We start from the raw sequence: 27,971 nt of genomic DNA, 5'->3' as shown, positions 1-27,971 counted from the left end.
TGACCGATTGGCCTGTTGGCCTCTTTTGCCCTTTTCTCTCTTATACTGACACCACACACAAGCTTTTCGCCTATCGAATTGAATTCGCTGGTGGTTTATACCAGGTACTGGCCTTGGTACTGGCGAAGGTGCAAAGGCAAAGAGCTGCTGGTAGAGCTTTCGCCGAAAATCTAGCTGACTAGATAGCTCACTATCCCCCTGTTGCTTCTTAAAGATATATTGAATGCGGTAAGCATTAATAATTGCAGCATCAATAAAGAAGAAAAGCAGAGGGAACCAGACACGCTCGCACTTTCGATGAATTTCATAAGAAGCCCTATACTGATTTGCAATATCCACACCACCCATATAGTGATTGTAGTCATTGATAGCAGTAGGAATCTCGAGCTCCTTAGTTATCTCATCACCAAAAGGTATACGCGAGATAGCTGCATTCGTAGAGGTTGGTAATGGCCGCTTCCGCTTAGTAGGAGTGTATATCTGTGGCGAGTGGATAGTAGATAGTAGAAGGACTATATTATTGTCCTGCCAAGCAAGACATAGAACCCCTTCAGCCTCTGCTGCATAGAGTGTACCCCATGGGATCGTCTTAATGTGATCCTTTAGCTCAACGAGCTGAGAAGGTATCCCATTTTGAGGGCGGGTAGTACCACATGCACCACATTGAATATCTCGAAGCTCTTTGAAAAGGGCTACCGAGGTAAAGTAGTTATCTAAGTAGACAATATAGGGTGCTAGGGTATGCGAATTGGCCGGCGAATTGGCCGGCGAATTGGCCATGAGGTTGGTATGCGAATTGCTCATAGGGGTAGCAGGAAGATTAGCCATCGAATTGGCCATGAGATTGGTATGCGAATTGCTCATAGGGGTAGCAGGAAGATTAGCCATTGAATTGGCTATAAGATTGGTATGCGAATTGCTTATAGGGGTAGCAGGAAGATTAGCCATCGAATTGGCTATAAGATTGGTATGCGAATTGCTCATAGGGGTAGCAGGAAGATTAGCCATCGAACTAGCTAGGCCAGGAAGCTTCTTGACCATCTTAAGCACCATTCTTGCCGTAGGGCTAAGGCCTTCATATTTAAACATCTCCGCGATCCCCCATAGGCGGCTACTCCATGTAAATGTCCAAATATAGCCATGTTCTGCGAGGGCAAAGATCTTATAACCTTGTTGAATTGGCTTATTAGGCATCTTGACAGTATGCTTCGTACGGCCAAAGCAGCGAACCATAGTCTCATCGATAGAGATATTAGAACCTGGTTGGTAGTGCTTTTCAGCAGCCTCTTTGAAGAAGAAAGCCAGAGGGTCTAGCTTATACCACCACTGCTTCTTATCCTTCTCCGATCGTATCTCATCTTCGTCAGGGTGAGATATATGAAGATAGCGCTTAATCTGTTCAAAGCGCTTAAGGGTCATATAAAGCGGAGGAGTATGTAGTGGTCCTTCTCGTCTATCTTGCGCCCAGTAGAGATCAATGCGTGGCTCAGGGTGAACACCCATATAAATAAGAATACCAAAGAAGACCTTGATCTCTGCAGTTGTAGTATCCTTCCACGCGCGAGTAGTAGTAGTAGTGGCAGTGGTAGCTAGCTTCGCTAGATTTCGCTGCGCGTATGCATTGGTAGATTGGCTGATACGATCGAAAATCTCTTCGCTAATAAAGAGTGTAAAGATCGCGTATGGGCTATCTAGGTCAATGCTAGTAGGTAGGTGCAGCCGTGGAGGTTCGGAGGAAGGGATCAAGGGCTTTAGCTGCCGAGAGAGTTCTTCCTTAGTAGGTAATTCGGCAGTAATCTCGTCAAGCGTGCGCTTCCGTGTAGCCTTAGTAGATTTCTTTGGAGCCATGGCAGATTTATTGGCAGGTTGGTAGGCAGGTTGGTAGGCAGGTTGGTAGGCAGGTTGGTAGGCAGGTTGGTAGGCAGGTTGGTAGGCAGGTTGGTAGGCAGGTTGGTAGGGGGTTACGCGTGTAGAAAAACACGCGTTGATGACTTAGTAGATAGTGGAGCCCCTATATCCAATAACACATCGAATATTTTAGTCCGATAACCTATTGGATAATATAATACGCTAATTGAAATGCGCTAATTGTCCTTCCCGGACGGACGAGGGGATACTACGTTGACCTGCTACTGTTCAACCTTTCTATCTAATACTACCGACTCCCTCTCTGTCGTGTCTTAGTCTCTCTCCTATTGCAAATCCTGTCTTATTAAAGTTGTATATATCCTCCGCTAGTATACCGTTCTCGTCGATAACGCGCTGTACGGTCGTAAACCACTCTCGTAGCGATTTTGGGTCTTCGAGTGCGCGCTGGTGGTCATATCGCCTAGAGAAGCGTGATCGAATCTCTTCGCGTCGTTTTATAAAGTTTGATGGCCAATTCTTGCCAACCGTAGGCGGAGGGTGGCTACCGCGCGCAGCTAGTAAGATATTGGCCATTTCGCGGACAGTACTAGGCCTAGGGGCTGCACCACGCGAATTCGTAGAGATAATCCAATCACAAAGCGAATCCTCTCTTAATGGGGTCAATTTATAGCCTGATGGGCGAGAATCGACGGGAGAAGATTGGCCGTGTACGCGGTCGTGTAGGGTAGTAAGCGGTTTTTCGTATAACTTCGCTGCTGCGCGTACGAATTTAATTCGGCCATCTTGAAGATCATTAAGGGCTGATAAGATCTTGCCCTCTTAATTGGCCAATTTCCGCGAAGATTCAGAGCGAATTAGTGGCATGGTAAATGGTTGAAATTGGTATGTAGGTAGGAAGACGCGATTTTGGATGAGGTGTTGGGGACGGCCGGGTGTTCGGGACGGCCGGGAATTACGTCAGTGCGGGGGATCGCACACATAGGCCGATAGCGGATATGACCCAGGAACCAATATATATAGTACAGTATCGCACTTGTTACACCGTAACAAGTTTCAAGGCTGTTTGTTATCCCTTAATCAGAATGCTATAAGCAGAGACATTGTGAACGTTAATTAAGGACGCATCACTGAGAGTATTCGTCTTCCACGCAATGAAGTTGTGTATGGCAAGATTTGCTGGTTTGTGCTCCTAAAGGTCTTTGATGCTACGTCGTAGCCTCTGTAGCTCTCTCTCAATGGAGGCTTCTTCCCGGTCGACTGCGGTCGGGGCCTGTAAGTCGTCGATCCGGCGGTTGGGATCGTCTTTTCGGTCCTCCACACTCATTGAAGGATAAGCTGGTTCAGGGGCCTCTCGAGGTGCCAATTGGGATAATGCATCGAGTCTGCGACCGTGCTCTGCCTGGTTCTGCATAAGGACCGAAACACTAGCAGTTAATTGGGTTAATATCGCCTTGATGTCTGTATCAGGCATGCCTCGCCGCGGAGAAGTGGATGGATTCCTTTTATCCCTAAGGTCTGTATCATCACCCTTAGGGGTTATATCTGTGTGTTGGGGCTTACGCCCCTGAGACTGTCTTCCTCGCGTTATTATGACTGCGGCATAAACCTTCAGTTATTGCCGTCAAAACTGAGGTACAAAACAGGGTGATCTAGATCTATTGGACAGACTGGTAATCCCTCATAAAATTGCAATTCAGCACATACGAATTGTCAACATAGGGCCATAACCTATGAGAGTCGGGAAGCACACTGCGTTCTTATTGGGCGACCAACTCCTAACCCAGCTGACTACCTCGGGGCGCGCTAAACCCGCAGAGGAATGGGAGAATCCTAACAGTACCATGTCCAAATACTTATGGAACGCCACTGTAAGTTATGTAGATCCTGTTCCGCAAGCGGGAACAGCTGCCAACCCTGTCACGGCAGCTTATGAAATGGAGTATTTAAAAATGAAGGGGAATACCGCCCTCCAATCCCCAGTGCAAGAGAATTCCGATCCCTTGTAATGATACCCCTGCATTATTCATATGGTAAACTGATGTGTGCAGAGGTCAAAATTGGATAATTCCAAAAAATTTGCCCTTTTTCATTCAAGAATTTGTCGCAAGAAATACCACGCAAAGCAAATACAGACCTCGTGTACGGGGGAGAAAAATTTCTATCGCTTTAAAGCCATTCTAATCATCTACAAAAATCTATCTATCTATTCCAAATCCCTCCTCATATTGCCATCGCCGTTGGACTTTGGCTACACACCACAGGAGCCAACCACCATGCCTCTTGCAATAAGATCCATAAGGTTTAGGCTGTCGGACGTCTGTTTCTTGACCTTTTTAGTCTGTCTCGCGCTCTACTTTTACCCATTGCCTTCAATTTCCCAGAAACACAGAATTGCAATCGCATGCATGAGCACATTTGAAACCTCTTATGACCATAAATCACTAAGTAACAAAATCTGTCAGTATCTTTCTTGACCATGTCACCATTGATCTGACACCTTTGCTGATACCGCATGAATACACACAGCCTATGCGGGGAAACATGGCTACCATTTGGAATTCGACTGGTTCGGGGATGGATACTGGCACAAGCTGGACATGATGGAGCAGCTTATAGCACACGCGAAATATGACTGGATCTGGTGGATTGATTACGACACTCTCATCACAAATACAGACACTAAGCTGGAGGATCTCATCGAGGGCTCGTTAGCAAGTGTCTCCGACCCAAATAGGATTAACTTCCTGTTAACCTCAGATTGGTAAGTCCAGTTGGCTTTTGACCCTCCCTTTCGAACTTGCAGTAGGTTGTAACAGCAGTGCTCAAAATTCGGACTGACTTTGCCGGCCCGTCCCATTATAGCTTCAAACTAAACGCTGGCTCCATGCTGCTTCGCTCCACCTCCCAAGTGCTCGCCTTCTTGTCTCGGGCCAAAACCTGCCGATATGACCCTCTGCCTGGTCTGAACAATAATCCCTCTGAGCAAGACTGCATGCTGCAGCTAATTGAAGAGAATCAGCACGATGAGCAGGAGCAGGTGCTATTTATTCCACAGTGGAAAATGAATGCATTTCCAGAAGAGATACCTTGTTATGACCATTACAACAAGAAGTGGGAGCCGGGGATGTTTGTCGTGCATTTTGCTGGGGCTTGGGCTCATATGCCAAATCGAACAGATGCAAAAGCAGAGCTCTTCGAGAGGTACTACTCCTTGATCGATCATGAACCACATGCCCGGTCGGACCAGAGCCAAGTGCTCTAAAGGGAGAGGATGAACATTTTCAACTTCTTGAAAGCGCTTAAGGAGCACACATTTTGCGGAAGAAGCAGACAATTTATGGCCTTAACACGAAGCTGGGTGAAGATCGTGGCCAAATCTCCCGCATCGCGTGTCAACATTAGCAAGGCTCTCTAATAGCAGCTGTGCGACCTCCTTATGCCCTTGATAAGAAGTGACCTGAAGAACATTGGTAAAACGCCTGCCATGTGTGTTAACATTAGCGCCTCTCTCTAATGGCAGCTGCGCAACCTCGTTGTGCCCTTAATACGAAGCAGCCTCAAGAGCGTTGCCATAATGCCCGTCTTGCGCATTGATATGGACCTCCTCCTCTACTGCCGATGATGATGATGATGATTTCATTTACCCTGACCCCTCGCGAACGATATGCAGGATCTACAACTGTTTATATCTCTATGTGTACAGATGCCGTGTCCCACTTCCTAAGCGAATTTGATGCCTCGCCGAGGCCTCTCGTGGCTCCATAGCCGCTTTGTTTTCATGCTGCCTTTATGATGCTCGGCTTTGAAACCGTTGTGATGCTTCGGCGAAGTCTAAGACGGCCTCCACTGTCTTAGCCCGTGAAGCACTGTTGATCTTACCCCTTCCCCTTTCGCCAGGTCCCCCCAACAAGATTGATATGCTGTTAAACGCCTCGCCGACCTTCCCTCGGAGCTCTCGCCGTAGGTCTCTTAGCTCCGGACAATCCAGTAGAACATGGGTTACACTCTCTCGTTCGCCACAGGCACATAGGTCGTTATCGCGGAAACGGAAGGTCTTCGCGTATGTTGATAGCCAGCAGTGTCCAGTTCGCAATTGCGTTAGTAAGTAAGCCCGGTTTCTAGGTAGGGACCCGTAGAGACGTCGGGTATACTTGGCTGGCAATGTATTGTCGATCTGGCGCAGGTGACTGCCGGTCTTCGACTCTTTCCATTCCTTTTCCCATTGATCTTGGATTCCTTGTCTGATGTGTGCCCTCTCGCGTGATATTAAAGGACTAATGGGTGTGTCTTGCCTGGTATTGCGGCGGCCGATAGATGCCATTGTTCAAAACATAATTTTATGCAAAATATTGCCGGCAGAAAAGCTCAATTTGACCAAGTCGTATTAAAAAGCTAATTCAATCTAATTCAATCTAATTGAATTCGCCATCAACATGCAGAAATTTTTGATGGCCTGCTGAACGTTTTCCTTCCAGCGGAGTTCCTGATCAAATATCACCCCCAGTAGTTTTGCTGTAGGTGACGGCTTAACGTCGGCTCCATCGAAGGTAAGTTGCCCTTCCAGGTGCTCTCCCCTCTTTCTAGTGAGGTGGATGAGCTCGGTTTTCTCGGCGGCGAAGCTAGATCCGGTTCGCCGTGCCCATTTCTCGATACGAGGGATGTCTTCGGACTGCATAGTGGCTAGGTTTTCCTCGGCCGAGCGGCCTACTCGCCATCGGAAGTAGTCGTCAATGAATGCCGACGCACCTCCGTGGGAGTCGACAGGTTGGTCGACCAGATCGGCGTTGAAGAATGCAAACAAGATAGGAGAGAGTGGAGACCCTTGGGCCAGTCCTGCATGCGCGAGGGGCTCTGTCTCGGTGCGGAAATCGTCAAATCCGATGTTGGCGTGGCGGTCACTCATGAAGCTTGCAATCCACTTCCGTACCACCCTCGGAACCCCTCTCGCCTGTAAAGAGTAATCTAGGCTCACCCAGTTCACCCCGTTGAAGGCACCCTTGAGATCGAACGAAATTAAAGTCACTACCTTGTGTTTGTACCACACTTGGTCGATCGCATTAGACAGCACCAACAAGGCTTGCTCGGTCGTTCGGCCTGGGCGTCCGCCGAATTGGCTGTTCGGCAGCAGGCCGTGTTTTTCTGCTAGATAGGACAGTCGTCGCGCTCTAACTGCTTCAAGAAGCTTGCCGAGTGTGTTCAGCAGTGAGATTGGTCGGTAGGCGCCGGGAAGCGAGTAGTCTGGCTTGCCTGGCTTGCCTGGCTTCCGTAACACAATGATCTTCGCGCTGCGCCATTGTTTTGGATGGTGTCCTAAATCTACACATGCCGTGAAGATGCGGACAATAAAGGCCTTCAGATGTACCCAAAGTTTTTTCCAGACCAACATTGGTAGATTGTCCTCCCCTGGCGCTGTCGTCCCTTTCGCTGTCCTTAGTGATCGCTCAACCTCAAGTTCAGTGATTGGGTGCCATGGAAGCTCAGGGAGTGGTGAAGCTGGTGGGCTGGGCTCGGGTGTGTTCATTGCGGGGAAGAACGTATCGAGGAACGCCTTTGCTTTGTCTTCGTTCTGGATGATCTCCTCAGAGCCAGCTCGCAATGTTGGGGTACAACCCCATGTTTCCCGAGGCTTCATGTAGGTCGCGGCTTTCCAGAGTTTTCCTTCACCCGCCTCGTCTAGGAACTGCCTCCAGTGTGATGCTTTGGTTTTCTGGATGGTCCGGGTCCACGCTCGCCGCTTTTGTTGCATGGCCTCAAAGGCAGCCGTGGTGTTAGCATGGTCTCGTCCGAGTTCCGCGCAGCTCGTCTGCCACCTCCTGCGTAGTTGATTGACTTCAACTTGTTGCACTTTGAGATCCGGGGTAAACCATCTCTTAGAGTATGGCGTTGGGCGCATGTCGGGCGTGAATCGGTCGACCGCCTGGGCCGTTGCTGATGTGAGCTCCTCCACCACTCGGTCGAGTGTTGGCCGGGTCTTAATGTCTTTCCAAGGAGAAATCCGACGAGCTACTTCCTTGCCGATTTTGGACCAGTCCGCCCGCTCGTACGCTTTCCTCGCTTTGGTTCTTGGCTTAGTCTGAGGCTGCAAATTCCATTCCGAGTAGGTGGCGCGGTGGTCAGATCCGTAGTTCTCGTGGTATAGATGGCATTTGACGAGCCGGTCCGGGCTGTCTGTCACTGTCTGATCGATGGTTGAGTTTTGTCCTGGGTTGTTCAAGGCCCAGTAAGTTGCCGTGCCTCGGGGGAGGCAGCTTTGGAGGTTGCGATTCTGGAAAAAGTCGATTAGGTCGCTAGCATCTTCGATAGACCTAGGCGCGATGTGATTGCCGCCCCACATCGGATGGTGTCGATTGAGGTCACCGGAAACAATGATACTGGTCGACCGCTGCTCGTTTTGTGTAGCAGCTGTGATGGAGCTTTGAATCGCAGTGAGGGCTGGCAACGCCGATGCGTCGTCGCCGGTGAAAAGTGGTACTGGCGGTATGTAGATAGAAAAGAGAAGTATTTGAGAGTTAGCTGTCCAGATCTTGATGGCTGCGACGTCTGGGTGGTGGCATGGTATTTGACGGTGTGAGGAGGTGGAGATTCGTCTGTTGACGTAGATCAGGCTGCGAAACCGACCAGCATCGAGCTGTGCGGTAGGCCGATATAGTCGCTAGGCGCTGTGATTGACGTGTGTGCGGTACGTGGTGATGGAGGGCTCCTGGATCAGAAGAACATCCAGGTCTTGACTTTGAGGATCATTGATCAGTGCCTCCATTCTTGGTCCAGATTTCATCATGTTCAACTGTAGGATGCGGAGGTTTCTCTCTAGCATCTGACGGGGTTGGAGGTCGCTGGTCCTGGACACTGTCGATCGCCAGTCGGATGTTCGCCATTACAATCCAGGCACCGCGCTCTTACTCCCGGTGGGCATCGTTCACGCTCGTGCTGTCCTGCACAGTGTCCGCATCGAGGCGTTTCCTTGCACGTCCATGCCAAGTGTCCGAACCGTTGGCACCGAAAACATCTCTTTTTCTTGATCTCACGTCGTTCAACGTGAGGGATATAGTGTTGGTTGACAAGGAAGCCGTTCCGTAACATATGTTCTGCTCCCTCTGCGGAGTCAAACCAGATTCCTAACGATGCGAACTTCCCCAAGGCCTTATCTTTCGCTTTCATCCAGGCCAGTTCGTCGATGTGGAAACCGAGTTCCGCCAGGTCGTTATCGTTGATGATCTTCTCCGCTGCCTGGGTGGCACCCGTTTCCAGGTCAAAGTCCTCGGTAGGGGTACGGTGGACTACAATACCGAATCGTGGTTTGACCAGTTTCGTGTTGTTGCCTAATTTATGTAGCCATCCAGTGTTATTGCGCGCTGCTTCAGCCGACTCCGTATTTTTGAATCGAATAAGATAGCCGGTCTTGGTGGTGCCAATGCCCGCCACTTGGACGTCTTGCGTTGCATCGTCGCTCTGCAATGCAGTGCGAATGTGGGTGTTGACGGTGTCAGTGGGGAGATATCGTCCAAATGCGTCTCCGTCGTTGTCATAATTGTCTCTTGGATCGACGAAGGTTCTCTGGGTACTGATTCGGACGCAGTTTTGCTCTTTCTCGGGTTGTTGGTGGTTCAGCGAGGGGGTGGTATTGCCGCCATTGGCTGCGACTGTCGCCCAGGTCTTCGTCGCGGTCACTGCTGGGGCGCTTTCGAGCTGCGCTCGTAGTGCTTTCACTTCCTCATGGAGTCTCTCGTTCTGTTCCTGGAGGACGTTCTGGTTGTGTTTGATCTCCTGGAGTTCGTTTTGGGTGGCTGCAATGGTCGTGGTTTGGTGGCGGATGACGTCCTTCAGCGTGCTGATCAGTTTCCACACCTCCTTGGTGGTGATTCGACCGGTTGGATCCGACGGAGCGAAGATATCTCCACTCCGGGTTCGCTTCCGGCTTTCGACGGTAGTTCTGGCTTCGAGGTCGTCCTCCGTGAAGCTGGCGGTGGTTTCTTGCGTGTTTGTGGGAGGGGTCTCGGGCCCTCCCGCGGGTGGGTCCGCCATCGGTCAGGGGTTAGTTCCCGCTCGGCACACAGCACAGCAGCTTTATATCGCCTTAATATCGACCACAACGTTTCCGAATAGCCTCTATTCGATATATATTTGATATCTTGAGGTACCCCTTGTGCTACAGTGCCGACCGTAATTGCCTTCCATATCCAGAAACATAGAGATGCTCTTTCAAACCCTAATCACATGATACGCTAAACCTAATATGGATCGTGACTAAAATACCTGTTTTGTACTGGAAGACGCGCGCAGCGCGCATCAGCCCTGAAACCTGATGCGATGAAAATGAGGAGAAGGTGAAGGAATGGAGAGGACAAGAGAAAAGGTGAAACTGTGAGAGTCTAGCTGGTACCATACGCGGTAGCATACTACTCGCATTGTGATTCGTCAATACTGCCGTGAGTGCATGATCCGTGGCACGTGATTTGTATCGAGATCCCCAAGCTCAATCTGATAATGTGCTTGGGTTTTGAGTGGTTTTTAGAAGGTAGTCTAGTCAGAGGTATCTGCGTTCACTTCTATTGCCTCGTATACCTAGGACTGCAGAGGATATAGAGTATATTTCTTTCGTAATTATTTTGCATATAGCTATTAGCGCTACTGTATAGCTACAAGAGTTATAAAGATGGGAACTTCCGGATAACTCCTGATAGAGATGATCTAGGGTAGTAAATATACTAATCGACAAGCCGGGTAACTTAGAGGCAGAATCGAGGTAGATAGCCGCACCTCGCGATCATAACCATGGTAGGCACGACGCGTTAGTATTGGAAAGCCGTATAACGACACTAAAAGAATAAAGAGAAGTGCGAGGGCAGAGCGCAACCTTAGCAGAGAAGTAACGCGTGGTAGTACGTTATAGCGCGTTACTATAAGAACGGCGTCGACAAGATGCATGTGGAGCAATCATAGAGGCTTAAGGTACAGATAGGTGCAGAAAAAGCCCTAGAACCCTAAACGTTAAAAGAAACCAAACCTAAAACAGTAATAGCGGGGCGAATAAGGAGCGCGCGTGGCAGAAGGGTTCCAATGTAGAAAAGCGCTCTTTTTCTGCGGCCGCGCACGGACAAGCACGTTGATTAGTTCCCTTCTCTCACTACGTTCGTTTCAGGGCATGTACTCGTAATAACATTCAGTATTCTATGTACCAGGGTTCGACTAGAAGTTAGGGATGTTGTAATTACGAAATCGGCCAACTCGTCACAAAATCTTGAAATTTCACTTTGTCATCCCTAGCCAGAGCAGCTGCCAGACGTTCCGTGCAAACACTGCAAAAAAAGAAATTGTTACCACACCCAACGTGCCAATACCTCTGTTCTGCATCTTGCAGTGGCATTTTGCTGCAGAGTGCTGGGTGCTTTCCTGGATGTTCACCTAGTGTCTAGTTGATAGGCAAGGAGCGATAGTAAGGCATCTTCCGAAATCTACACCACTGCTAATCACCATGCTGCCGCGTCGGACCCTATTGGATACCAGACTTCTTGCAGTTCTGTTTGGTGACCCTCGCTGCGGGTAAGGGGCCCAGACTCTTGACCCTTAAACCGAAGGTATGTGACCCTCGATGGGTGGTCGTCTACGGGTAGCCCGCGAATACCGTCTTAAGGATAGAACCACGTCGCTGGATGGTATCGAATGCCGATGAAATATAAGTACATGTGACCTGAGATCATACAAATATGGCTGGACGGATCGATGTGCGTATCTGGCGTTGTGGATGTGCGGCTGAAGTCAAAAACAAGCCCGGTCTTGGCATAGAGCTACAGTGACTACGCATAAGTCCTAACACCCCTAGCCCCACACCACCCTAATTACATAATATACTGCCGGTCACAAAACCTCCACCAAAACTCCATGAAATTGATTAACTACCAGATAGCTAGCTAAGCACACATACAATAGGCCTAGTAGGGCGTATACCACCCTTCTGATTCGATAATTGCTTGCACCCGATTAGGCATAGTCTCAGAAAGGTGTTCTAGATGGCGCATATCGATATTTTGCCATGCAATTTGTGCTGTTTCTAAAATCCGCTTAGTCTCATCGTTATTCTTCATATGCATAAGATCAGGTCGAATCTTATAAATCTCTGCCTTCAAAAGCGCCCAGAGGTTATCAATTGGGTTTAAGTCAGGCGAATGAGGTGGTCAGATCATCACCTCGATCTCCATCTCTTCTAATGCATCGCGTACAACGTATGCAGTATGCGTAGGTGCGTTGTCGTGCATAAAAATACCATCTTCAGTAGGCAACAAGGTTGGTAAGACTCGGCGGTATAATTCTTCAATAACGAATCGATTAATACCACCACGCTGTGATGAAGGATCGCCGAATAGGGGTATTAAACCCGTACGTCGAGTAGCCGAGAATTCAGCCCAAAACATCTGCTTAACCTGCTTACCGCGATGCGGTAAACCCTGGCATTCGCCCTTTTTTGGCTGATCTCGAGGGCGTATAAAGGTCCATTCGCGACGAATACCGATGCCACGCTCAACAGTACACTCATCAGACCAGTAAACACGAGCCCAATCAGCTGGTGTAAAGTGTCGATATCGGCTAGCCCACTGGAGACGCTTAGCTGCGTGTTCATCGTCGAGATAGGGTCTCCAGGAGCATCGCCACTTTCGCATATTCTCAGCATTCAATAGTCGGCGAATCGAATCCTTTTTTACCTTATAAGAAACCTCAGAAAGTAGGTCCTCATAGGTCACGCGTGGTTGTTCAGCAATAACATACAAGATTCGGGGTTTATCGTCCTCGGTAAGCTTCTTCGGGCGGCCAGAGCGAGGCTTTGAAACACCCATTCGGCGTTCAGGCTCCTTTTTGATAGTATATCGAATCGTTGAGAGAGATATCCAGGGGTAGCGCTTATGAATACGCTTATAACCCCAGTTAATCGCGTGTAGCTCGCAAATACGCTCTCTAAGCGCTGGGGTAAGCTCTTTTGAATAAGCCATGATGATTGGTGATGAGATATATCGCGTAGATAGTTAAGTATAAGGTATATTGGGTGATTGTGTGTATAGGTTGCGAGCAATTCGAAATACTATCGCGTTCTATGCAATATCTCGTGTTTCTGGCTACGCGTTTTTGGTAGGCGGTAAATTACTAGCCTGGGCGGTCTGGTAAGTGGGGCCCGAGGGGGTGTTAGGACTTTTGCGTAGTCACTGTATCTGGACTTTGCGTTCTTTTTCGAACCAAACAATACTAAAATACGGGTGTTATATCAGTGGCCAGCATCAAAGGACATGATGCATGCACCCCATGATTTAAGGAGTTTGGGCTTATTAGACGGACGAATCAAGTCATAGTTAAACCTTCGATAGTTACGACGTGAACGTAACTGTCGATGACTCGTAGACGAGAGGTTGTCGTGTGACTGACTTGTTTCGGTAGGACTGGACCTCCATCGCTGTATTTAAGAATACTAGATAGTTCGGCACCATTCAATCTTTCTGTTCGATTCAACAATATTCACTTCACATCAGAGGCCTTGAAGAAAAATGAAGGCGAACTTCTTTACCTATCTTTTTCTCTTTGGCGCAGCCTTCGCCCAGTCCCCGCATTTTGTGGGGCAGCCGTCGGCTTCTATCAACAACAATGGATTTCTGACGGTCTCCTTTAAGGAGGCAGGACTCGGGGCAAACCAAAACATCCTTTACACAGTCGGAGCGGACTTCCAAGCTACGTACCAGTGCTGCAATAAGGGCGGCAAGCATCCTCAGGCGGGCAACAAGGAGACAACGACAGGTCTTGTCTCAGGGTCGGGCACCTTTAATTCAGGGAAGAATGGCAACATTCAAGGAAGCATTACCCTGACGTCCGGCCCGAGCCCAGGCGACTTTACGTGTCCTCCAGGCCAAAATCTTCTGCTCACTAGCCTCGAATATTCCGATATTGTGTTGACCGATACCACCAATCATGTCTCAGTTAACGTTGCGGCCCCAACCCCCGTCACACCACAAACGTGTTAGCCAATCCTCCATCTGCATGGAGGACTCTAGGTGAACACTAGCGGACCAAAATGACCAATCATCGAATTAGTATTTGGGAAAGTGGGAAAGATGGAGCCAGTCTACCGAGTGTCAGGAAGTTATGGCCGTCTGAATATCCTGTATGCTTGCTAGATACAAGGGTAACTGTTATTGAGAGCTAGTTTCTGGAGATCTAACGATGACCGGTGCGGCGATGGCTGGTAACCTGTCTGCGTGGGCTAATAATCTGCGGTATATCGTTTTGCGATCTAACGGTGCCTAGGGATTATTTAGCATCTGATCTTCGTTTCGGTACCAGCACATGTCACCGAAAAAGTGATTTTGATAAGCCGTTCGAATATTAATGTATACTAAAAGTAGTTTAGCTCTTCTTGCCATCAGGGTTTAGGAAACAATGAAAGAGTGTAGGCAGTGACGCCGATTTCCGGAAGCACAGTATCTGACAGGAAGATTCTCAGATTCTCTTAGAAAGGCGATTTAGCAGTAGGCTTCTTTCAATTCTCTGGATAAGAAACTTAATCTTAGTGTCCGTTTTACTGTGACTATCTCCATTCGCAGGGTGGAATGATCTCCCCCACCCCCACTCCCTGGCCCTTTCGGGAGTGACGTCATAGATTGTCCATTGCAAGGATCCGTTTTGGTAGTCGCAGGGTGGCTATCTCCATCCAGGAGATTATAGCGAATTCACCTTCCCCCGCTAGATTTTCCTAGAGCTTCCTAGGATCACGGAGTGCTGAGTTCTGATGTTGATAGATCGGCTACGCAAAGGAAGCAGGAGAGGAAACACACACACACGAGTTCTGATATCTAAGGAAGAACGAAGGGAAAGGCAAGAAAGAGGCCTAATATAGGCCACAGGAGGCAGAAGGGAAACCGGAAACACCTAGTAAACGCTGGTCCTGGAAACAACAGCGGAAATATCCATCAGAGGGAGGGAATCTCCATCACATGTCATGGGAAATCCGTGTAGGTGGAAGCAGCTCTTGAGGACGACTCCTTGGCCACGTTATCTCGTGTCGCAGGGATCCACTTTGGTAGTCGCAAGGATCTGTTTTGGTAGTCGCAGGGATCCGTTTTGGTTGTCGCAGCGCCCGTTTTGTCTCGTAGAAAATCCTTGGGGGTATTACGTTAACAAGATACCTATTACGGTACTATAAAAAGAAATCCAGGCCTCTCATCCCGGGGATTGGCAACTGGAAAGTCACTCTGCTCCATAGATATTTTCAGTTCGATACGACTCCAAAATCCTTACCAGAACTTGTTCTTCCTTCGGAATTGTTCCATCCGTCTAACGATATCTCTTACGATAATGCCTGCGCTCAGTGGACTCAGCTATTCCTTCATGGTTAGCCTGATACTGATAGCCATCTCCCGGCCGGCATTTGCACTAAAACAAATCAAATTTGGTGACCAGGACATCACTTTCATCGGAGGCACCGCGAATCGCGGAGATCTCCCTACAAGAGATATTGCTCTTCTGGGTGCTTCTCCCGGGATCTAATTATGAATATTTACAAATCAATGGGATCCCAGGGGAAGCATGTATAGGATGGGGGTTGTTTCCAAATTGCGGGAATGGATCATGGGATGATCCAGACTGGACCAATATTCAGGATGCAATTGGCGAGATTGTGACCAAGGGTGGTTAATTGTCTAGCTCGAATGTAGGAGCGTGGAATGGAACGCTCCTCACGGCGACATTTTCGGATTGTGATACTAGTCTTTTCAACTTTTTCTTGGCACAAGTCGGTGTGAAGACGCCTACGATTTACTGAAGTCATAACAATGACTCCGTCTAGGTTACTCGTGTTCCTTATTGCCCCAAGTTTCTGGGACGCGAGATATGAGGTGCCGACGTTTTCCAACCAAAGCTGTTCTCACAGACTTCTTATATTGTATCTATTATATTTTCGATTGTTTGCCAAGAGATGTTGAACGTTTACGCGTTCTGTGGGAGAGTTTGCTTAGGTTTACAGTACGTCCCGAAAATGGTACTGTACAACCACCTTACACTCTTCGATTGACCTCCCTGTCCCCTACGCCAAGATACACTAGTCTATATTAGTAGTTCTTCGGTGTATCTCTTCGGTGTATCCCCATAAGTTGCGTGTGTATTGCTTCGTACGTAGATCACATTTACAGCGACACCTTTATGGTTCCTAGTAATTGTTTTCTAGCGTGAACAGCCCCTAAATAAACAGGAATCGGTGTCGCCGACAGAGTGGATAGTGATACACGCGTTTGATGTTCAGGACCTACCTGGTCTCTAGCTGTGATGAGCCCGCCCTCTAGCCACGCACTCCGTCTTGCAACGAAGAACTTGTAGATTCCCTTGTGAAGCTACATAAGAAGTCCTTGGGCGGAACAGGAAATCGAATAAATACCGCTCGATCCCTGCGACTACCAAAACGGCTCCCTGCGACTACTAAAACGGCGCCATGTAGGCACAAGACAATCCCCGAAAGCACGAAAGAAAATTCCTTTTGATAATTCAAGTGTATAAGCACCCCTCGCAGCCCCGTATAAAGAGCTACAATACTTTCAAGCTTCTTAACTCAGACAAAGGAATAGCATTTCTCTGCAGACAATTATCAGCGTAATGCGATTTGATATCTTCGGAGATATGGTATGTCCAAGAATGGTCTTGACGATCGGTTTACGACTGGCGTCAGCCCCGATGTTCATTTTCAACATCCGTCTACATACCTTGTGATTCAGCGGCGCATGATTGATGATATCCGTCATCAGTGCAGGTAATGACTTGGTCATTCTGTCGATTCCAGCGGCGAGAGTTCCGTCCGGCGCAGGGCTACGTGGAGGTCGGCCTGCCCTGCGAGTGGCCTCTACCCACTCTCGGATGATTGAGTCAATCACATAGAGAACGCCCAACTTGTGCGTACGAGCAGGGGGATCTTTTTTTATTGATAACTAGCTAATTGGTTGATTAATTCGATGATTTCTTGAAAAAGAGACGGTGTTTGGTTACTTCCGGTAAACCGTGGTGCACCCAAAAGCGGAAGCGGTGGGTGTCACCAAAGGGCACGGATAATTCCCTTCTCCGGGTATCCACCAATGCTGCTGCTCCGTCAGAATGGCCATGCCACGTGACTATGACTATACTACTGGGTGTAACAGCCCAGTGTAACTTTGGGTAAAAAAGAAATGTCGAGCCTAGACCCAGGTTGTATCTTACTATTTCTTATGTAAAGAAAGTTTATTCCACCGAGAACCGCATGGTAGGAAAGATATGTCGAATCACATTCAATATTCTCGGAAAGGCCAATCTGGGTACTTATGTCGTTGACTTCTGTGCACCCTTGGTAATCTTGATTCTTGACTTCTCATGTAAGGTGACATTTTCCATACTGTATGACGCTCATCTTCCCCCAGTAGAACTGGGATATTAAATATCCAGACGTGACAGAATATGACACGTCATGATATCCACAGATGTTTGAAGGTCATGTTATGTTGAAGCTGGCTGTGACTGGTTATATAAGGCATAAGGATCATGAGGTTATCTGGCTTTCAAGACATATTAGGCTTGGCTGATCTCGGAAGTTTCAACTTGCATGTTCCTATAATGGAAGTGAAATTCTACGGTTCCCAGAACAATAGGGCGACAGTGGCACCTCTAGCATATACAGGCTCCCCTTGGAAACTCTTCATCTCCGACATCCTGCTGTTCTTGCAATGGAGCCCTTACCTGATCAATATTGTCCTTCCACTGTGGCCCTGTCCATCCCGTTGCCTGGACGAACTCTATCCGTCCCTGGCCAATATCCATGACATCCTCTTGCATACTATTCTCGTCGTCGCCCAATCATCATTCCTGGTCTCTCTACCATTCCTGATCACGATTCCCTTCGTCTTCTACATCTTCTATATTGGACTATTCCTCGCCTTGAATATGTCTGTCTGCAACCTCCTCAATGGCAAGATTCCCGAAGAAGGCCTGAAATCAACTGAGGATGAACATTCTGAAGCTTGGAAACGGCACGATGATGAAAGCTGGATCTTCCTCAATGGCGTGGCAGTGGGGTATGTCTCAATTGGTGTCTCCCATAGCCAACATAAGTTGCTAAGCCGTCCTCTCAGGAAACACTGGCTGCAAAGCAATATTGATAGGATATCACGGACATTTCACCGTCCAGTGGTAGGAGTGCACAATAGAACGTATGTCCCGCGATTCCTTGCAGGCGTCGGAGTTTTCAGTCTAACCCTGCGCCAGAAATGGCATAATCTTCGATGTAATTGAATGCCTGATACAACGCGCCTTACTCTACAGCAACTCCGATATCCGCCAGTGCCACATGCTCATTAAGAAGGCTCTCTACGCACCGGGAATCAAAAAAGTCGTTCTCATCCTACATTCTCAGGGCGGCATCGAAGGGGGCATGATCCTCGATTGGCTCTACGATGAAGTACCCCATGATTTGCTCAAACAGCTGGAAGTCTACACGTTCGGGAACGCCGCGAACCACTTCAACAATCCCTATCGAGTCAATATTCCCGGTGTCGGTGCAGGTGTAGGCTCAAAGCACACTTCTGCTTATTTACAAACGCAGAATAAGCGCGCAGTCGCCCATATTGAGCATTATGCGAACAGGAAGGACTTTGTGAGCCGATGGGGGGTCTTGCACTTCACGCGCAAAGTCAGCGAAGACCCGCTGCAGAACAGATTCATGGGTCGTGTCTTTGAACGGCCTGGAGGCGGCCATCAATTCAACCAGCACTATCTTGATAACATGTTCCCACTTGATCCAACTGGACGATTTGTACGTGGCTTGGCGGATGGTGATTTTATGGAGATGGATGTCTGGGTAGGTGGCGATACAGAAGCCAGGGAAGGCCTGGGTCAGAGCCTTGAAGCAACATCAGGAAGCATCGAGCCTGAGTCGAGAGTTCTGAGCAGTAGTCCATCATCAGTGTGGACGGAGAGCCAAGAGCAAACGTCGAGGCCACAAGGCAATTTTATGATTTCGGTAGTTGATGAGTTGGCGAGAACCAACGGGGTCCCCTTGAAGGCCTTGAAGGTGAAGAATTTGAGCCGACTGTGGGCCTACTGTAATGGTGACTCTCCCACAGACATTATTACCGAAGCGGTTATCAAGGAGCCCGCAGAGAATAAGGGTGGAGAACGGCCGGTGACCGATCTCCCCGATCCAGGAGAGGGGATCACTATTACGGAAGAAATTCTGAAGGCCGCACGGAATGAGCATACAGGAGAACGACTGGTGACCGTCCTTCTGGACAGGCGGAGAGATGAAATCAGCATCACTGAGGAAGTGATCAAAGCAGTAGCTGCAAACAGGAGGAGTGCAACAAAGCTAATGACCCTCATTCTTGAGAGCGACGTCAAGTTTTCTGATGAATATCATTGGGCACGGGAGGTCGGTATTGTTGGGTATAGCTCCCAGGAGATCGCCGACCTGCTTTTGGAAGACCTGCACGATTCCCCTTGGATATTTTTTGAGCCTACCTACGTCGATCACGGTAAATTTGAGGCCAATCGGCATATCCCGGAATGTTGCCATCACTGTCTGGCTCACCCACCAGGGCCGACGCAGTTCATCGAATATCAGTCAACAACTGTCGACCACGAAGACATAATTGAAGAGATTCAAGAACTCTGCGGCTTGGCTGGAATCAGCCCCACGACCCGAAATGTGACAGATTGGATTGGATCAATTGAGTTCGGCGCCGGGAACCACGTGGGAGCGGTGTCATTCACACTACCATGTGACGGAAACAATTTGCTCGACACCCAAATTATTTATACCCGTATCTCTCAGGCTCTAAAAGGCTCTGCCAGGCTATCGCTCTGACCCAATCAAATCATTTGTGCTGTGATTCCTTCACAGTTCTCAAGTCGGGATGTCACAGCCACGAATCATCAGGAATATCACGAGGAGAAGTGGTTTCTGTGGCGTTTGGACTTGTCAAAAACCTCGATGATGCGTTATCACTGGGTCTGGAAACAAAGCCTGAGGAATCCACTGTCGAAAAACTACTACTTACGTCCAAGGCAATCCTGGGACTGGTCTGGCCAGATTTAACAGAAATAGAGGTCGATTCTAGCATTCAGTATTGCCTTCATCTCTGTGCGCTAGCAGTCCAATTTCTCTGCCTTGGCTTTTTCTCATACTCTCAGGCACACATCGGCCCTTTCCAACCCTTTTTTTTGGATGGGCCCGTCCAACAGGTAGTGTTGATGGGGCTCAAAAGGGAAGAACCCTTTTTCCACCTAATTGCAGAACTCGTCGATCCTACTTGTTTGCGTGGCATGACCCGTGGCCCGGTCTTAGTATTCCGTGCCAGCCAGCTTTCAGGTCACGACCGAGATTCAGAGGAACCACAAAGCCCGCGACTGTCTCGAAAGTGTGACATCCTGGGCCGTGTTGAAGACATACTTGACACTTGGGGACCAGGAAACCTGGTATTCCCAAGAAATGAGAGGAGTTCTCCTGTCGCCATACAAATTGGTGATGGATTTATCTTTGCTGGTGAAAGCGAAAGCCTCCATTGGGCTCATGGAGTACCAGATGCCAAGGAATTGAGTCATATTGACCTTGCGCAGCCGCTTCTGATTGGCACATTGATAACGGAAAACGCTGCATGTGGCCTTAGCGAAGCAGTGTGCCGAGGGATATCATCCAATATTCTGGAAGAACTGGGAACAACACGCGCCTGGTGGAGAGAAACGGAACGGCAAACAAGCATCAGTGGAGGCCAGTATGTGTTCATCCAATGCGGGACAACTTGGGACAAGCAAACTGGGATCTCAGTGAAAGATCGAGCCTTTGTATACCCAGACGAGGACGTCCTAATTCAAAAAATGGACTCGTACTGGGGCGTCCAGTTGAGCTACTGCACTGGGGTAGCCAGGAGAGTCCGCTTGAGGAGGCTCGTGGCTGACTTGATGCCGCATTTCTCCTATGACTCGAGTCTCAAAACCAACACCGTCGAATCAAAATTGAGGAATAAACTTTTGGGACCAGGAGAAGTTCGGAAGTGGCTGGGTGAATTGAGCTCAGACTTGCGCGTAGAATTTCTTCAAATTACCCGCAAAATCCTTGATACCCTTCGTCATACCGGATTGGACTCCACGGGAAAGTATTTTTGCGTTGCCTGGCCGTTCAAAGGTGACATAACCGGGTGTCTCAAGATCCCCCTTGAGGATGACAGCTCTTGGGCCAGAGTCCTGGCGGACTCACATGATTGTGCCACCTTCGCATATATCACAATGGAATGCTTTGAGACAGCGGAGATTCAATGCAGCAAAACTCGACAAGCTTGCCAGGACATCTACCTACTGGAGACAGCTATTTTTCGCCCCAGGCGAGAAAATTATCGTGCATTCCTGCAGCATAACGAAATATGTTTCTTCTCAAAGCAGGACAGCATGTTCTGGGTCAAGGTACTAAAGGAGCACACGGATCAACCGGCACATCTCGTCGAACTGTTGGCTCTTCTGTCAATGCCCATGACCATTCGGCAGAGGCTATATCTAAGCGAGAAAAGGAAGCAACGGAGCCGTCTGCGGGAGTGTCATGCTAATTGGGCTCAAGGGGAAGTCGTTTCCGTTTCTTCCGCAGGAGTGTAATAGTCACTCTGGACTCTTTCAAGCCCAGACGATCAGCGCGACTGACCAAAAGAGCTAGAATTTGTCGTGATCTCCTTGTATTCATTCTATGCAATCCACAATAGCGAATACTGGACATTAGAGCATTGATTCGGGAATCCAGTGATGGCCGACTTCACCACATCCGATTATCCACAGCATCCACGGCTCACAAGTCTACATTCTACTTTACCAATCTTCATGATGATATGCTTTACCACCTTGTTGACCTGGATTTCTGTTCGGTCGCAATCTGCAGCTGAGCTTTCATTTCAACCTGTGGAATGTCTATACCATTCGATAGTAAATCCAAGTTGCTCTGGCTCTCCCAAAGAAAGCATATGAAGAAGTCCGCGCTTCTCTAGGTTCAGACAGAATGTTCTTTTCGAAGAGAAATCCTTATCTTTAAAAGTCAATTGATTCATGTAGATAGATGTAGATAGTCTAATTAGAAAACACCCCTGGATCCCCCCCGCCGCCCCTCGGCGGTCACGACACTGGAGCCGCAGCCCAACGCAAGAATGCGTACACCAAGCAAGGGATGTTATCCATCAGTCGCTAGGAGTATGTCACCGCTGGTTTGTTCTGGGGAAAATTGCGGCTATTGTACTCCGTACTGTGCCTAAACACTGTCCTTGGAATTGATTCTCAAGTCAGCTTTCGGCCGAGGCGGTGACCAATCTGGAATCTAAAAATGGGGCAATTAAGCCAATCAAGTCTTTGCTCAATCGTCCTCTAATCGTCCCTAATACAAGTACCACTAAACCCAGGTTGGAAGTAGGTTTTATATAATCAACTTGGGACGAGTGAGGGTGAGGATCTCACGTATCCGTGGATGAGGACAGTGGGTTCAAGACTGAATAATCAATACTAGGACAACTACAATAGAGTTGACTCTAGATACAAGACGTAGCGCGAGGAAGCAAAAGATGGCTTCCTCGCGTTCAGGGGAACCCAAATCCGCGGTGTGGGTCCGTGTCCTCCACTTATTGTGCACTCGTGTATTTCCTTAACAGTGAGCAGGAGGATCATAGGCCCGGGATCTCCGGTGTAGCCCGATTGCTCGGGATAGAGCGGAGATAGTAGGTTGAAAAAATTTCTGGTCTGGTTGCGACCGCCCTGGCCTGGGGGCTTCCAGGTAATACCAAATGCACGTGACCCATATCTATTGTTGGGACGCTTTCTTAGCTAGCCAATTATTTCACACATACTAGATGCCATTTTTTGAACAGCAAAGTGCGTTGAAACTTCGACAACAACTTCACTGTTTCCTTCTGTTGCAACACCAAGACCTGTTGAATCGCGTTGTAAAAGGTGGTCAAATCTCATCGCTGTTCTATTTTTCTGCGTCTTGAATTAGCAGTACAGTTAAACAAAGGTCCTGATATTCTTGCACTCCGTTTTAACCGCCAACCTTCGTCAAGTTTGGTCACAGTTTCGCTGGCCCCCATAAAACTTTCATTGCTCAAATTGAGCGTTGGAATCTCTGCGTTGATGGTTAACTGTATACAGGAGACAGTACCCAGTGTTTGATAGTTTTATTCCTGACTGCATCAGTTTATTTGGGCATGCAAGGCACTTGACCGAAATTTAACTTGTGGACAGACTCATTTTTCTACAATGCGTAATATTGATGTGTTTACCTGCAGGAAGATCGTCCATTTCGTCATATGGCCCTGAGGCTGACTTGGGTTCTGGCCAGTTCAAAACAGACCAGCCACCCGCCAGCCACATTTGTGGTCTTCAGCCACCATATCGTAGTTAATTTTATCATGTTACAAATAATCATCCTCAAATAGGCACGGTTGAATCTGTCGATGTCTGTCTATGAAATTATGATAGGGTAAAATGCGGTGCCCATTCCTTCGTATAACCGGGTAGTCAACTTTGATTAACTTCAATTGTTCTTTCCAAGAGTGTTTACATTTACTGTAATCGTTATTTCATCGACAGACAATAACGCATCAACCGTGAGCATTTGAGGGTGAGCAAATGTAAAATTAAGAGATGGTGATTAAAGAGCACAAATATGCGGACGAGTGCTTAAGTTAGTTGATTGTGCTAGAACAACTAGGGCCATTTTGCCGGGTGAACAAAAGATTGATCTTTCTCGGTAGATAGACATGTCAATAGTAAAGCGTGAAAAACATGAAGGATCAACCGGGCGGTGAAATCGCCATAGCTTGTGGTTCCAACCAAATCGTGCCAGAAATAAACTTGGTGAAAACGGTTTACAATTGCCATTTGCTAACCGCAGCAAAAATAGACTAATATGGCCGTAAATTAAATCGACCAAAATTGTACAGAGATGTGAATCGGTTAACCCGTTCACAAAAGGTTCCAAAAATTTTGGTCAACTGAAGGAAAATGGTGGAATTGTCATCAAACGTCCAACGCACTCGACCGTTCAAAAATGGTTTAGGGTAGCCAAGGTCCTCCCACATCAGGCGTAGGCCCGTGCATCTCCTAATAGTTTGGGACCCCCAGGTCAACCCACCCTACGAGCACCACAGCCTCCGCTCCATTCCGAGCGATCGGATTAGATCGGAGAACCTGAGTCTTACAATCCTCATAGCGGACCACTTAGCTGATGTACAGTCCTTTCCTCGACATTTTGCATAATGTATTTGAGTCCTGTCGGCGAGCCTGTCAGTACTCCCGCAGAGCAGCAGCGTATGTTAGAGCGAGCTACATCGAGCAAATGAGCTCATCATCATGCTTTCACAGAATCCTTGCCTGAGGTTACTGGACTATTGTAAAATCAAGTAGAAGGTCTTTTCTTTTGCACTGATCGAATAACGTTGCGCCTGCTCCTAGACTGTAGATCACGTGCATTCGCGAACAGTCGTCGTCACTCCCCAGGGCGAATGCAGAAATCATTTAAACCTTACATCATTGACCAGGCCTTTGATTTCGAGCTATAGTTCATATTCTTAACCGGCAGGCCACCCAGAAGAACTGTACACATAATGGGCGACGTTGTCCTTGGTCAATGCGATACCGCAGTAAATGGAATGGATTGACTGTACGGACGCCGAGAATCAATGAAAGAGAGTGTTTAGGTAGTGATCCCGACTTCCGGAAGTTACAAGTCTGAAATCCGACCAAGAGAAGCTGAATATGCGAGCCTTCGATACGAAAAGAAGGACGTTATTTTCTCAAAAAAAAAGCGTGGTCTTGTGTCGATTTACGTTATGAAGACAAGATTTGGCACGTTACTGTAACCGCCCCAGGTAGGACACGGCAGAATATCGTAGAGACTAAGTGGTGCTCGAGAGACTAGATAGGCAGCGTTGATTCATTCCCTATGACTGTGCTCTTTATTACAGTACAGTATCACAGTAATCACGTTTACTTTGTTTGCCTAAAGAAAAGATCGCTTTCGCTATGTGGTCTGTGTGCCTTTCTGAGGGCTGAGCCTGCAGGGTGCGATATATGGGTGCGTTATATTGTTACCTGCTCCGGAGCCACCACAAGAACCACTTATAATGAGGAAGAATATGAACAACTACTATTTGTTGTACAGTAGAGACTTCCCTTGATACCTAGCATGGATGCGCTGCAGCATCCGCATGCCGTGTTTGTATACAGAGTTACGTGGTATCCCCTCGTCCGTCCGGGAAGGACAATTAGCGCATTTCAATTAGCGTATTATATTATCCAATAGGTTATCGGACTAAAATATTCGATGTGTTATTGGATATAGGGGCTCCACTATCTACTAAGTCATCAACGCGTGTTTTTCTACACGCGTAACCCCCTACCAACCTGCCTACCAACCTGCCTACCAACCTGCCTACCAACCTGCCTACCAACCTGCCTACCAACCTGCCTACCAACCTGCCAATAAATCTGCCATGGCTCCAAAGAAATCTACTAAGGCTACACGGAAGCGCACGCTTGACGAGATTACTGCCGAATTACCTACTAAGGAAGAACTCTCTCGGCAGCTAAAGCCCTTGATCCCTTCCTCCGAACCTCCACGGCTGCACCTACCTACTAGCATTGACCTAGATAGCCCATACGCGATCTTTACACTCTTTATTAGCGAAGAGATTTTCGATCGTATCAGCCAATCTACCAATGCATACGCGCAGCGAAATCTAGCGAAGCTAGCTACCACTGCCACTACTACTACTACTCGCGCGTGGAAGGATACTACAACTGCAGAGATCAAGGTCTTCTTTGGTATTCTTATTTATATGGGTGTTCACCCTGAGCCACGCATTGATCTCTACTGGGCGCAAGATAGACGAGAAGGACCACTACATACTCCTCCGCTTTATATGACCCTTAAGCGCTTTGAACAGATTAAGCGCTATCTTCATATATCTCACCCTGACGAAGATGAGATACGATCGGAGAAGGATAAGAAGCAGTGGTGGTATAAGCTAGACCCTCTGGCTTTCTTCTTCAAAGAGGCTGCTGAAAAGCACTACCAACCAGGTTCTAATATCTCTATCGATGAGACTATGGTTCGCTGCTTTGGCCGTACGAAGCATACTGTCAAGATGCCTAATAAGCCAATTCAACAAGGTTATAAGATCTTTGCCCTCGCAGAACATGGCTATATTTGGACATTTACATGGAGTAGCCGCCTATGGGGGATCGCGGAGATGTTTAAATATGAAGGCCTTAGCCCTACGGCAAGAATGGTGCTTAAGATGGTCAAGAAGCTTCCTGGCCTAGCTAGTTCGATGGCTAATCTTCCTGCTACCCCTATGAGCAATTCGCATACCAATCTTATAGCCAATTCGATGGCTAATCTTCCTGCTACCCCTATAAGCAATTCGCATACCAATCTTATAGCCAATTCAATGGCTAATCTTCCTGCTACCCCTATGAGCAATTCGCATACCAATCTCATGGCCAATTCGATGGCTAATCTTCCTGCTACCCCTATGAGCAATTCGCATACCAACCTCATGGCCAATTCGCCGGCCAATTCGCCGGCCAATTCGCATACCCTAGCACCCTATATTGTCTACTTAGATAACTACTTTACCTCGGTAGCCCTTTTCAAAGAGCTTCGAGATATTCAATGTGGTGCATGTGGTACTACCCGCCCTCAAAATGGGATACCTTCTCAGCTCGTTGAGCTAAAGGATCACATTAAGACGATCCCATGGGGTACACTCTATGCAGCAGAGGCTGAAGGGGTTCTATGTCTTGCTTGGCAGGACAATAATATAGTCCTTCTACTATCTACTATCCACTCGCCACAGATATACACTCCTACTAAGCGGAAGCGGCCATTACCAACCTCTACGAATGCAGCTATCTCGCGTATACCTTTTGGTGATGAGATAACTAAGGAGCTCGAGATTCCTACTGCTATCAATGACTACAATCACTATATGGGTGGTGTGGATATTGCAAATCAGTATAGGGCTTCTTATGAAATTCATCGAAAGTGCGAGCGTGTCTGGTTCCCTCTGCTTTTCTTCTTTATTGATGCTGCAATTATTAATGCTTACCGCATTCAATATATCTTTAAGAAGCAACAGGGGGATAGTGAGCTATCTAGTCAGCTAGATTTTCGGCGAAAGCTCTACCAGCAGCTCTTTGCCTTTGCACCTTCGCCAGTACCAAGGCCAGTACCTGGTATAAACCACCAGCGAATTCAATTCGATAGGCGAAAAGCTTGTGTGTGGTGTCAGTATAAGAGAGAAAAGGGCAAAAGAGGCCAACAGGCCAATCGGTCAAGATCTGGTTGTTTAGAATGCGGCAGTGTAAGCCTATGTGTAAAAGGGCAGTGTTGGGACGAATTTCATAGAATTAGCTAGTCGATTAGGCCTGATTAATTACCATACTGAATTGTGACCGCGATTAGCCAATTAGTACGCGTTATTCATATACGCTAGTATAGCCTAGTAAAATACGCTAATTGTCCTTCCCGGACGGACGAGGGGATACGAAATACCGCTCACAACACTACATTCGCGCTTACACGGTCAATCCTCACGCGAAGATAAACGCCATCCTCGCCATAAATTGACCCAATACGAAGAGGATTCGCTTGTTGAATGGATTATCTCTATGAAGCCCCTAGGCCGGCTACTGTAGCCGAAATGGCTAATATCCTACTCGCTGCGCGCGGTAGCTACCCTCCGCCTACCGTTGGCAAGAATTGGTCATCAACATTCATAAACCGACGTGAAGAGATTCGAACACGCTTCTCCAGGCGTTACGACTACCAGCGCGCACTAAACGAAGACCCAAAATCGCTACGAGCCTGGTTTGCGACCGTACAAAGCGTGGTTGATGAGAACGGGATACAACCGGAGGATATCTACAACTTTGACGAGACAGGCTTTGCAATGGGCCTTATATCTTCGCAGAAAGTAGTTACAAGGGCTGAATACTACGGTCGGAGATCCCTTCTACAACCAGGAAATCGTGAATGGGTTACTACAATCGAAGCTATCTGCGCAGATGGCTATTCGCTACCACCATGC

At 48.0% G+C, this 27,971-nt stretch overlaps 6 protein-coding genes across 6 annotated transcripts; 4 read left to right on the top strand and 2 right to left on the bottom strand.

The window, feature by feature from the left end:
* Positions 1-3,058: 3,058 nt before the first annotated feature.
* N7458_005021 (uncharacterized protein) lies at positions 3,059-3,280 on the bottom strand (the record flags this gene model as incomplete). The annotated part of the gene is made up of 1 exon (XM_056908403.1): positions 3,059-3,280. One exon carries the CDS (start codon positions 3,278-3,280, stop codon positions 3,059-3,061), a length of 222 nt encoding a protein of 73 aa, XP_056767021.1.
* Positions 3,281-4,274: 994 nt separating this feature from the next.
* On the top strand, positions 4,275-5,131 carry N7458_005020 (uncharacterized protein; the record flags this gene model as incomplete). Its single annotated transcript, XM_056908402.1, has 3 exons — positions 4,275-4,326; positions 4,396-4,630; positions 4,732-5,131. 3 exons carry the CDS (start codon positions 4,275-4,277, stop codon positions 5,129-5,131), a joined length of 687 nt encoding a protein of 228 aa, XP_056767020.1.
* A 6,910-nt stretch (positions 5,132-12,041) lies between these two features.
* Positions 12,042-12,851, bottom strand: N7458_005019 (uncharacterized protein; the record flags this gene model as incomplete). The annotated part of the gene is made up of 1 exon (XM_056908401.1): positions 12,042-12,851. The coding sequence occupies one exon, from the start codon at positions 12,849-12,851 to the stop codon at positions 12,042-12,044; it is 810 nt and encodes a 269-aa protein (XP_056767019.1).
* A 546-nt stretch (positions 12,852-13,397) lies between these two features.
* N7458_005018 (uncharacterized protein) lies at positions 13,398-13,868 on the top strand (the record flags this gene model as incomplete). Its single annotated transcript, XM_056908400.1, has 1 exon — positions 13,398-13,868. One exon carries the CDS (start codon positions 13,398-13,400, stop codon positions 13,866-13,868), a length of 471 nt encoding a protein of 156 aa, XP_056767018.1.
* Positions 13,869-17,472: 3,604 nt separating this feature from the next.
* N7458_005017 (uncharacterized protein) lies at positions 17,473-19,717 on the top strand (the record flags this gene model as incomplete). The annotated part of the gene is made up of 3 exons (XM_056908399.1): positions 17,473-17,930; positions 17,988-18,065; positions 18,121-19,717. 3 exons carry the CDS (start codon positions 17,473-17,475, stop codon positions 19,715-19,717), a joined length of 2,133 nt encoding a protein of 710 aa, XP_056767017.1.
* Positions 19,718-20,175: 458 nt separating this feature from the next.
* On the top strand, positions 20,176-21,495 carry N7458_005016 (uncharacterized protein; the record flags this gene model as incomplete). Its single annotated transcript, XM_056908398.1, has 1 exon — positions 20,176-21,495. One exon carries the CDS (start codon positions 20,176-20,178, stop codon positions 21,493-21,495), a length of 1,320 nt encoding a protein of 439 aa, XP_056767016.1.
* Positions 21,496-27,971: the final 6,476 nt, after the last annotated feature.

Source organism: Penicillium daleae (assembly GCF_028827525.1).
Source record: "Penicillium daleae strain IBT 16125 chromosome Unknown utg000005l_segment0_segment0, whole genome shotgun sequence".
Classification (NCBI taxonomy): Eukaryota; Fungi; Ascomycota; class Eurotiomycetes; order Eurotiales; family Aspergillaceae; genus Penicillium; species Penicillium daleae.
The sequence above is the reverse complement of the archived record's forward strand: the minus strand, read 5'-3'. Positions and strand labels throughout refer to the sequence as shown.